Source organism: Diadema antillarum, unplaced genomic scaffold (genome assembly GCF_040938485.1).
Source record: "Diadema antillarum isolate AM-2024a unplaced genomic scaffold, OU_Dant_1.0 seq00001174_RagTag, whole genome shotgun sequence".
NCBI classification, from domain to species: Eukaryota; Metazoa; Echinodermata; class Echinoidea; order Diadematoida; family Diadematidae; genus Diadema; species Diadema antillarum.
In genome coordinates this window covers 18,639-30,931 of record NW_027271977.1, presented here as the reverse complement: position 1 = coordinate 30,931, position 12,293 = coordinate 18,639, and the positions used below count along the sequence as shown (strand labels likewise).

General features: G+C 37.6%; 1 protein-coding gene across 1 annotated transcript in view; it reads left to right on the top strand.

Moving 5' to 3' along the window:
- The window catches only part of LOC139744419 (catenin delta-2-like), a gene marked incomplete at its 3' end in the record, with an annotated part of 63,316 nt that overhangs the window by 33,252 nt on the left and 17,771 nt on the right, over window positions 1-12,293 (top strand). Inside the window, exon 3 of the mRNA XM_071654859.1 lies at window positions 9,140-9,304. Coding sequence (XP_071510960.1) covers window positions 9,194-9,304 — 111 coding nt within the window. The remainder of the gene's footprint in view (window positions 1-9,139; window positions 9,305-12,293) is intronic.

Sequence of the window (12,293 nt, the reverse complement as noted above, 5' to 3'; positions counted from 1 at the left end):
CTGGCCCTGCAAAATAGCAGGGGTTAGCACCGCAATTGCGGTGCCAAGCAAGTGAGTGTAAACAGAACGAAAAAATAATCCTGGGCTAAGCGACGGAGACGAAGTCCGACCCTCAATGACCAATCAGAAACGAGGTAATCAAGTGCTGCCGGTGCGTGCGTGTACGTGTACAGTACACAGCGTAATTATGAATATTCATGTGGTTTGGAAAGTCCGGGGCTAAGAAATACGAGTGTAAAAAGGTCAGTTTTCTCCTTAGCCCCGGACAAGAGATACCAGGTAGTACGGGACTAATTGGCGAGTGTAAAAAGCTGAAAAAATTGGTACGGGACTAACGATAGTCCTGGGTCAGAGAAAGTCCGGGGTTAAGAAACACAAGTGTAAAAAGCCCTTGATAGAGGCATAGAGCCGGAGACTGTAAACCTACATTGTGCATGCATTCTTACATATGCCGTTATCTATAAGTCATGGCGTTATCTTTCTTTTGTAGTTGTTGTTTTGTTTTAAAAGATTGTAGTCCTATGACTGGAGTGTTCACTTCTGTTTTATTTCAGAGGTTTAATATTTAGTATTCAAACCTACACGCTATTATGATATGAGTATGACTTCAAGGTATTGCCAACAATTTGCTTTGTAGTGGGTGCCATTAATTCATTAATTTATTTTATACCTGGGGCATACAATCCACCTGCAAATGTGTGTACTTTAAATGGTCAATGCCATGCTACTGTTTTGTTGCTCGTTTGGCCCGAGTTTCAGTTGCAGCGCTGCAAAGTGTCAGTGTTTAAATAGTTTCAAAGGTAGCACTGCAGAGCGTCATTAATACATGTAGTTTCAAAAGGTACATCATGAGGGAAGAACCCTATACGTTTGTTGTATGATCAATACTAATGATGCGTGCCAGTGGGCTGAGCAAATTACCTTGAATAGTAAATACTGTGAGACCTCTATTATAATGATGCGGCACTGGCAAGTGATATTCAGTGAATGATGTGAGAGGCACCCTCACAGTCTGTATGCCTGCAAAACATGTCAAAACCAAAACTAAAAGAAAAACAAAGCAAAAGCAAAACGCAAACTCGAGAGCTGTCTCTTGACTCGATATTGACAGAAGTTGTCATCGTTTTGATGCCAGTCGAGAATGTGTGCTACATTGTATTGCTGACATGCCGTACAAATTAGCTGTAATTTCCTCCACCCAAAGCTATGACACACCCCTGTCCTCACCACACCCACTACTTCTGTGTAAGAATAGGTGATGATGGTCACTGGTAGTACTAGTACAACGTAGTAGTGTTAAAAAAAAAAAAGGTGGGGGGGTCTTCATATTAGACCCAAGCAAAACATTGTTAAAGGCATGTTTTACTATTTACAGATGAAACAAAAACCCAGCATTAGTGCTTTAAAATTGTTCTAAAACATGAGTTAGGGATAGAAACAACCACCATAAAAATTTAAAAGCATTAAATTGATGTTAAGTATTGTTAAATACACAAAATATGAGCAATAGTTATAATAAAAATATTTCCAGACTGAACCTTCTACAGTTATGATTCAATGAGAAAAATAGTAATATCTCCTTATATTTTTAATAGCCTTTATTTAATACTAAAATTTACTATTGTGTGATGTTTTGTGATACACCTTACCTGCACACATGCATCGAAAGTGATATCTTGAACATTTTTTAAATCACTGCTTTCAAAGGTAAACAAGACCCTTAATGTCAGAGGGGAGAATAGTGTTTGTCTTGCATTCATCTTGTCTGCATTGATTGCTCCTTCCTACAATTATACAAATATTTGTAAAATATCCAAAGGTGAATTATGCATTCCTGATTCATATCAGCATTCTAAAAATAGCAATTTGAAGCACAATACACTGTTCATTGTTACTATGTGTACTTTTGGGCTCGGATTCTCAAAAAACCATGGTTTAAAACATGGACAATTTGTATGGAGCACCAAGTGTCGCATGGCCTATTTTGTTACAAAATCAGTCATTTTGTAACGACATGGGCCATGCGACACTTGGTGCTCCATAAAAATGGTATGGTTTCTATCCATGGTTTCAATTGTACCACCTTCATGAATTTGGGCCATAAAGTCTATGAGCTTTAAATTGGAGATATTTACAGATGACTTGAGACCAGACTAGTTTCTAGCAGTGAGCACCTATTTTTTTTTTCTTTCAACATTTACCTGTACAGCTGTATGTGGAAACTTACTACTAAAGGAAGTTGGACATGGGAGTTACGGCACTTGCCTGTGTGTTTGTTTGAAATATAAAAAATCAGTATTTTTTGCTGCTTGTTGGACTGAGTTGTGACAACACAACATGGTCTTTCCTTTCCTTCAAATTGTGGAGATGCTTTTATAAAGAGGACACACATCAGTTTGATACGCTGGTCGTATTTGATCTATTGAATATTTGATATTGATGTACAGGTTCATATTTGATCTCCATGGAATGCTGCGTACACCTGTTGTATGAGAATGGAAAGTGATAAGTCTCAGCTTTATTAATATATATGTATTTTTTTTTTGTGCTTGCTGAGTTTTCCTTTATCTTTTGTCTGCCAATGATTTCTGGTGCAACTTAACCCATCTTTTCAGCCTCTGCACCATATTTGCTCATTTGCACAGATGCAGTGAGTGTACAGATGTTTTAATATTGCGGTAAGGAAGGGGATGTCATTATATGTTTTATAATGCAATTGCTATCGGTAGACACACAGCATAACTTGTGATAGGATATGATATGTTTGGATAGGCTGCTACTACTCTTGGTGGCCATCTGCTGTGGGGCTGTTGATAATGCATGGTAGATGATAGGAGATGGATTTCTGACATCACAGATCAGCTGTCCATGCAACGTGGGCTGATGCAGAGTGCTTTGAAATGCCAACGATCCTAGGTTAGCATTCAATCAAAATGCATCATAACGTACAAGACTGTGAAAAGTGCAAGTTCAGTGCATACAGTAGGGATTTAGAATAGACTGCATTGAATGATATGCTCAAAAAAGGCTTTTAAAGGTGGTTGGGTGAATAGAAAGGATATGCAAGGTTTTTTTTTTTTAAGTCATTGATAACAGAGATACAAAATGTAGGGTCCTATTTCCTTAACAGTTGCACAAGTATTACTGAAGTGCAATCATAAGAAGAATCAAGAGAGAAAAATAGGGAATACTTCTAAGACAAATCTATGCAAACATAAATGCTTTGATAAATTTGTAAAAAATTAGATTGCAATAGCAAAACAAGTAGGCCTATTAAAGGAGTTTGTATTTTTCAGTAAGTTTACGTGACACAGGATACTAGTAGAAAGAGAACCCTTTGGGATAGATAGACTGGCCAAAAGATTGATTGGAAAAGAAATGACAAATAGATGAATTTATATAATAGGTGCAAAAGTGGAGAGATGAATATCTGGATTGATTGACACTTTATAAAGATTAAGCAATAGGATGGTTGATTGGCTGATCAATCGATGAATGAATGGATAGACATACAAATATGCGCAATTTGATTAATAGTAGAACATGCAGGTGTAAAAGAGATTCATAGGCAGGAATTACTTTGAGGAGAGATGGAAGTAGAAGGAGAGATGCATGTCGAGTGCGACTTTAGGTATCATGGTAGATAGAAGGGGGGGGGGGGAGGGAGAGAAGTAGAAAATAGGGAAAGAGAGGAGGTCGACTCGTGCTTGACTTGGTCGATATTGCTCTAATGACATTTTCCCCTGTCATGTTCAATCTCAACCCCACTGAATTGTGAATGGAGGCCATCAAAATAAACATCTCCACTTAACAGCAAGAAGGGGATGAGTAAAAGCGGATGAGCATACCTGGTGTGGTAGGCCCGTAGTCTAGGCTATTCAGACACAAATAATTTAATAGCAGAATTCTGAGTGGCATGGCACTACATAATGGCTTTTAGGCCTACATGAAATTAGTACAAAAATATTGCTTTTGGTTGATACTTTTATTATGAAAATTACACTGTACAATCACATCATTCTTTACAGGTCATTTTTTGTTTTTATTTTCAGAATCACAATGCTAAACTCACTTGATATCATGAATATTCTTTTTGTTTTTATTTTAAATGGCTACATAAAACTATTAGAGATTTTTTTCCCCTGCTTGTCAATATAAAGAGACATTCAACACTAGGAGATACAATGTACCCTCAGCATTTGAAACTCCTTTGAAAAATATGAAAAACTATGATTTGAAAAATGGCATAGATGGTATCTGTTCCATTCTGCCAGTGTTGTGGCTAGTATGCAATAGACTTTTGAAAAGAGCCACCATAATTGTTAGACATGTGTCTGACTTTTGGGACCAGTTGAGGGTGTTAAGACCATGAGTGGAAGGTGATGTTACTTAATATTGATAAGCAGTTTACACTGATAGACCTGTAAAAACAATTAACCCATCCGAGTCATTTCCACTGACAGTATGTACAGTGTGCAGAAGACCTACATTGTATGAAGCTGAAGAGTGAAGCCTGTCAAAACTGATAAGACTCAAAGTGATGTTTGAAGTTCATCGTATTAAATGATACTCATTCTCAGGCTTATTAAAGCAACTGCTCAGTAGGCCTACTGGTTGAGGCGAGGTTCAGGTTTGAATAGAGCATTTTAGGTGAGATAATGAGAAACATCAAGAGCATGTAATTTCAAGATGGATTCAACATTTATTTGATGAAAATTGGCCTTGAAATGGCTGAGATATCCATAAAAGCGATCCTAATAAAATTGACAGGTCAGGACTTTTATTAGGATCTCTTTGTTTTACCTTGTTTTTTTATATCTCAGACATTTCAAAACCTATTTTCATCGAATAAACTATTGATTCCCCTTGGAATTGTATGCTCTTTAACATTTCATAGATTGGTTTCTAAATATATCACAAAATGTTACAACTTTAATACAAGCTGAATCCTCACCTCAATCAATACTGTACAGTCCCTTTAAAACCTGTATGTCCATCACCTTGGTGCCTGTTAAAATCATTTAGATTCTAAAAGAATTGGCTGTGAACATGTGACACCATCCTCCCCCAAAAAATAAGGTAGAAAAATCAAAGCCAAAAAGAACCAACAAATAAAGAAAAAAAACGATAAAAGCACAAACAAATATTAAAACAAATACAGTAAAGTGGCTGTCTCCTGGAGGCTAGCTGCCCGGTCCGTCAGGCCGGGTGATCGGAGTCCAGTGATGAGCTGCATCTGTCATACAGATTGAATTATGATGAATCAATCGATTACCAGCCTACATCTCCATCCTTGCTGGTCATCCATATTAATTTCACATCTGTTCGTCTGGGGAGCAGACGGTAATAGAATTTCAGGCACTCCAATCAGGAAGTGATATTGGGGGTGCTCCACCCCACCGAGAGGCCATCTTTCTCATCCGTGAATATTGTGGAATTAAAAACTAATGAGGTGAAAATCTGTCATATTATTGCACGCTGTATATATTGCGAAGATAATATTGTAATACTGTAAATCGCAGTCAATCTTCTGAGTGCTTAAATGCACCATTTAGAAGTGTGATGATAGAATATTACAGATCAATGCATTCAATCCTTTTCCAAGAAATAATATTTAATTTATTATAAGCAATATTTAGGTAGAATATAATGAAAAAAAAATATTTGTTTTCCTTTTTTGACTGCAATAATAAAATCTATTGGGATGCAATTTTCAATATAGAAAGTTTATGGAACTACGTACAGCGTTATGCACTGCCCGGTTTTTGATAGAAATAGTTTTACATGTGTAATAATCCTGAAGGTAAAGTGTTTCTCGGAATGAATGCAAATGGCATCTATGACAAATGTGTTGTAATGAGCCAGGAAAATGTCAATTTACATCGTGTAATTTGACATTGTGTATAATGTGTTTGTTTGTGTGTGTGTGTGTGTGTGTGTGTTTTGATTGTGTGACTAATTGCTCCATTTAAAATTCCATCTGTTTGTAATTAATTTCCTGTGGTAGGGATTTCTGCATAAAGTGAGTGACTCTTGTAGATTTCCCTTCCAAATTGTGGTGATGAATGGTCTGACAGCCTAGTGGTATGTACACCTGTCATGTGGTCTAGCAGGAATTTATAGACAATAGACTCCAGTTTTACATGGTGTAACGAACTCATTATGGGGTTGAAAGACTACAGCTGTAGCTTGTCTCGTGCACTGTTACGGGGTCTGATTGTAAATTTTTTTTTTTTTTAAGGTGCAGCACTGTTTTAGATGTGGAGGAATCGGGATCTAAGAATGAGAAGGTGTCAAAACTGCATTGCCTACAATACACTTCAATGTATTGAACTGCCATGGAAGAGACACACACAAGAAAACACACAGCTTGGACTAGGAATCTATTGTAGAATAGAAAATCTGATGCTCTGACTGTCATTTCGCTATTTGTCGTTTCGTTATACGCCGTTTCGTTAGTCAGCGTTCAGACACTAAAATTCATCGTATAGCTATACTGTTTTGGTATAGGGCCTAGCTATATACCGTTCTAGTATAAGTTATTTGCTTCTGAACACCTTGTGTATGTACATGTTCCTCTGTATCAAAAAAAAAATGAATAAAATCAACTTGTTTTGGCAAGGCGTCTATCAAACTGGAGGCTTTTTGCTTCATGCATGCAAACCACACGTACTGTAGGGGTGGGAGGTTGTGGTGTCCATCGTCAATGCACAGCTGACACACACCACATTGAACAGTCACAGCGGACGGGTGCAATTAACTCACTGTTTTCATTTTGACCTGACCTCGCTTTCCTCTTGAATGAACACGTTTCGCACGAAAACCGCTAGGAAAGTGTCGCAGCAAAACTGCCGTAACTTTACTATTTATTCATATTTTTTGATAATTCAAACGGTTATGAAAAGTAAAAACCTCATTTTAACCTACCATTATGTTAACTTTTTTAAATAACGACGAGAAAATAATCCAAAATGGGGCATAACTTCACTTTCAAAACGGAAAATAATTGTCAGAAATCGTTGCTAAAATTTCACATTTTGACTTCGTGAACAACAAAAAACTTTCAAATATGTTACTAAGTATGTATTTCTTTCCGGAATTCTAAAATATCACATTCGAGAAGTCATGCGTCCGGATATGTCTGGAAATAATCAAAAGTGGTGCACTTTCTATACCTTCGTTCCGAGCACGAAATTTCATAGTCATTCGCATACGGGAAGACAGGGTACAGTCCCACGTACCCACATCTTTGTCGCTCTAACGTCACCTGTACTTCAGTGCCATACGGCACTGCTGTACTCTGATCGTAACTCGTACCGGGAATTCGTAGTTGTAATGTTACTTACTATAGTGCAGTAAAATCTGCGTTAAGTCCGAATAATCCAATGTCAAGAATTTGCAACTGCATAAATGGTATCATAGCCGAATATATATTCAAATTTTTGCTATATTCTTTTTAATAGGACAGTTCTGATAACGTAAGTGCTTGTCTTTGAGGTATAGCGAGGTCCCCAGCACACTGCTGTACATTGTACTTATCGACACACCGCGTCCCACTCTCATAGCATGCATGTGCAGTTTACTAGGCATCCGCAGCAGCCACCTCGCATCGCACAGTAACAGTACGCTGCAATGCATCGACTAATCAGCTCGCTGGATCGAAGCAGCATGGGAAAGTTCATTCATTGCGCAAGCGCAAATCAGTTTTTCTTAGAATATGACGTCATTATTCTGGTTTGCTGCTCCAAGATTTCTGACAAGATACCTCATTTATTTTCACTTGTAACTTCAAAAATAGGTCTTCGGCAAAGCGAACAGGGCTACATTTACGTCCGCACATGTCTTATGAATATGTATGTCAAGTTTCATGAATATTAAGTGGTGCGTCCAGATGTGTCTGGAAATAATCGGACGGTAGTTTTCCGAGACAGAGAAACATGAAATATTGAATAACTTTAAAAATCCTTGATCGTTTCTGGTGATTTTTCGTATGTAGATAGAAATCATGATTTTGCATTGATACTGAAAGTTTGAGCGATTTTGGTCAATGTATAGCGGAGATATGAGAAGGTGAAATTTTGGTGAAAATGAGAACGCCCGATTCGCACTGCCTCGGTGACGGTTGAAAATTCAAAACGTTTCGTGGGTTTCGGGGGAGTTAATTATAGTCGTCCGCTGCGACTGTGAATACAAGTCAGTTGGATTCTCCTTCACAATCCACAGTGCCTCTCTCATGCTTCGCTGCTCCTCCCACAGAGCAGAGACATCTCGTTGCTCTTCCCTGGTGTTTCTTTCGGAATGGAGTCAGCGAAGCGTTACTTCAATTTGCATACAAATGCATGATGCACAGTGTACTGTTGTGGCCATTGTCTGTGTTTTATGTTGTTCTGCACAAGTGTGCGTCATGCTGTGTACAAACATGTTAATATCATACACTCATAGTCCTCTATTTGAGCACAGTATTGAAGTGTGAAACATAGGCCTACATACCTTTTACTGTTTATAAAACACATTTGTGTGATAAATGCTGATCATGTAGGCCTACTGATTCATTTTCTTTGAATCAAGTGTCAACCAAAGGTGGATTTAAGGGGGTGTATTCTGTTGTATGCATCTGTGTGATGTTAACCAATCCGAGTACACAAGTTATAGCCACATCTTTTTAATCTGTGATTTGCATGATCTATAAAATGACCGTCCATACCTCTAGATCCTACTGAGGAAGGTGTATAGGTGGTGTGGTTTCTGGCACTGTTAATTTTTCGCTCATCAAAGAAATCAGTAGGACCCTAAATTTCACAATACATTTTGCATTCATGAATCTGTGCACAGTGGTGACATAGTTTTGACACTTTAATCTGCCAAAAAGAGCAATTCTGGGGATGATATGTACTAGGCATAGAATTGAACTCACATTATCCATACACTCTCACACCCCTATCCCTTTTGTATTACGCAAACATAGGAAGAAAGTGTGCTTCCAAAGTTCCAGGTAGTTCAGTCTTGTGTGTAATTCAGATGCTGTATATGATTATTATTCTTGTCCCAGCATTGCTCTTTTAGTTCAATAGAGTGTGAGTGGTTTCATAATGAAGACTCATTATATCCCATTCTCTCGCTGCTCTCTCCTCACCTGCAGTTCGCTGCTCTCTGGTAACGGACCAACTCGTGTGCACTCCATACATCTTCTATAATGCCTGGCTGGGACGATGGGAGCGGCCAAAATCTGAGTTACGCTTCTCCAGGACACCAGGACTACAGTTCAGACTATCCAGCCAGCATTCTGAGATCGGTCAAGGAACAGGTGAGAGAGGGTCAAAAAGCGGCTCAAGTCTCTCTGACCGCTTTCAACTGGCCAAGGACATCTCATTTGTAATCATGTTTCATATTGACATCTTTCGAGACTCCAACTCTCCCGCTATCGACGACGGGAAATCTCCCACCGAAAGCCTTCAGAAGATATTCATGTTGATATTGTACCTTCTTTGGGAAAAGAAAAAAAAAGTATCAAAACTCTTTTTTGGATGTAAAAATGTCAAGCTATTTATCATGAGAAATCGCTCAAAACTCATAAATTGTGTGTCTATAAAAAGAGAAAGACTATAATGTCATATTATACTTGTAACTCTTGACCTGTGGCATCTTAAATAGCTTGAAATGGGACAATTTATATGACACATGATACTGAATCATACATTGTATGGTACATGTTGTTGTGTTTCAAAATTGCCTTAGATGAATGGAAATCAGATATTGACTATAGATACTCACCAGAGCCATTCAATTGAAATACAAGTTCCCCAACAGAGTCTTTTTAGGTGATCCGAGTATCCTCTCGGATCACCTTCTGTATCTGTACGGATTCTTTTTTCTTCTTCTTTATTACTCCTCAAAAGTTGTGCAGAGGTTAGCTCACAAAGTGCATTGCCTCTCAATGTCAGACTCATACCATATATGTATCATGTCGCAAGGACGACAGCGCAAGTAAAATCATAGTGATCAGTCGACCGTGACGTCACTATGACGTCATTATATGAAAACACATTTTCATGAATATCGCATTAATGGAATGGAATATTTCAATGAAATTTACGTCACATATATTTCAAGTCAAGTGGATTCTACTCATATTCTCAAAATTTATTCTTATCTCAAAACGCGCGCGTTGAAATATTTGTATGCTCAAATCGAGCTCAAATTTTTTTTGCACACGTTTCAGACCATTTGGAGCATTTTTTGAAAAATTGAAAAAATTGGACGGACGCGTACGCGCGCGCACATATTCGCACGCACAGCTAATATAAAATAGAAATTTTCAATTTTTTCACACGGATCGGATGTCCAAAATGTCAAGGAATATTTCTACCAAGTTTCAAGTCGATCCGAATCAATATGACGTCATACGGGCCCGTCAAATTCAAAATTCCGCGCGTGCGTCAATGGGGATACACAGTGCAACTATGCTAAAAAACCGCCAATTTTAAATCGGATTTTACTCGTCAGAATGGACGGTGACCACCCATTTTCTTTACATATTCTGAAAGCTGATGAGTTGTACATGTAATTTCATGGGCTGGCTATGCTAACAAAATGATTAAAAGATATCAAATTTCTTAATAAAGTTAAAAAAGAAAATTTTCAAAATGACGTCATAAAATTTCAAGTTTACTCGAGCCTATCTCACTTATCCTTTCCCAATTTTCACCCAAATTTCAATATGTTGTAGGTTATGAAATGATCTTTCATTTATGTAATTACACAATTTTGATTTGATGACGACATTACCTCGAAAAAATGGATTGAAAGGACAAGTTCACCTTCATAAACATAAGGATTGAGAAAATGGAACAATATTAGTAGAACACATCAGTGAAAGTTTGAGGAAAATTGGACAATCGATGCAAAAGTTATGAATTTTTTAAATTTTTGTGTTGGAACCGCTGGATGAGGAGACTACTACAGCTTGTGAGTCATATGCGTACAACAGTATAAAGAAACTAGAGATTGTAATTTGTCATCACTGACAAATTAAGGTGATCCGATTTTTTTTTTAATCAATGATTCGAGTCCTGATCGTAATAGGCATGACAATACAAGTTTCATCTGTGTTTAGAGACATTGGCCGTGTGAGGTTTGGATTCTCATTTAGAAAAGGGAGTCATATCTGCCATCTTTGGTACCAATTCTGTATACACTGAATAACGAAGATACAGCAACGAATACATATGACCTTTGACCCACCTTTACACTCCCAAGATGGCATCTGAGGAAAAAGTGGTTATTTTGTGAAATGATTCTTGCGACATCGTCTATATTCGTGTGCAAAATATGGCAAAGATAGGACAGGTATTCACCAAGATGCAAAATGCAAAGTCTTAGGTACAACATAAAATCTGGGAGAAATTCACCGAAGGGTAAGTGAGAGCTAGTGCTCGATAAAGAAAAGCATGTCGATTTTCACATTAAAAAAAATCCCTCCCATAGAGATAACACGTCATAACGAAAATACAGAAAGAAGTACATATGACCTTTGACCTCACTTTGCATACCCAAGATGGCGTCTGAGCAAAAAGTGGTTATTTTGTGAAATGATCCTTGTTACATGGTCTTTGTGTGTGCAAAATATGGGAAAGATAGGACATGTATTCACCAAGATACAGGATGAAACATTTATGACCTTTGACCCTAATTTACATACCCAAGATGGTGTCTGATCAAGTAGTTGTTATTTTATGAAATAATGTACGTGACATGAACTAAACATGTGCAAAATATGGGATTGATAGCCATTGTTGTTGTTCATCTATTGCACAGAAAGTAGTAGAAAGAAAGAAAAATAAAGAAAAAAATATGTTATTTTATAGAAATTTGAAGGAGAAGCATAAAAAAATCAGAAAAAGATAAAGTTAGGAAGGGAGATTAAGACTAACTAAAGAAAAAGAAGAAAAAAAGTGTTTAAAAAAATGAAAAAAAAAATATTGGCAGGGGTGAGCCTCGAACCAGGGACCTTAGGATTACGAGTCGGATGCGCTATGCAATGACCTATTTCATGCTCCATAGGCCCTGTGTATTAAGCAAAATGACGCTGCATCGAAGCCACGTGCCATTTTCAACCAAGTTTTTCGACGTGATGCCGACGTCGTATGAAAAAATGAAGGGCACACTTACGATAGCCCAAAGTCTCAGCTACAACATACTAAAATCTGGGAAAAATTCACCGAAGCAAAAGTGAGCTAGTGCTCGAAAAAGAGAGTCATGTCAATTTTCACTGCCAGAAAAACTGCTCTCCCATA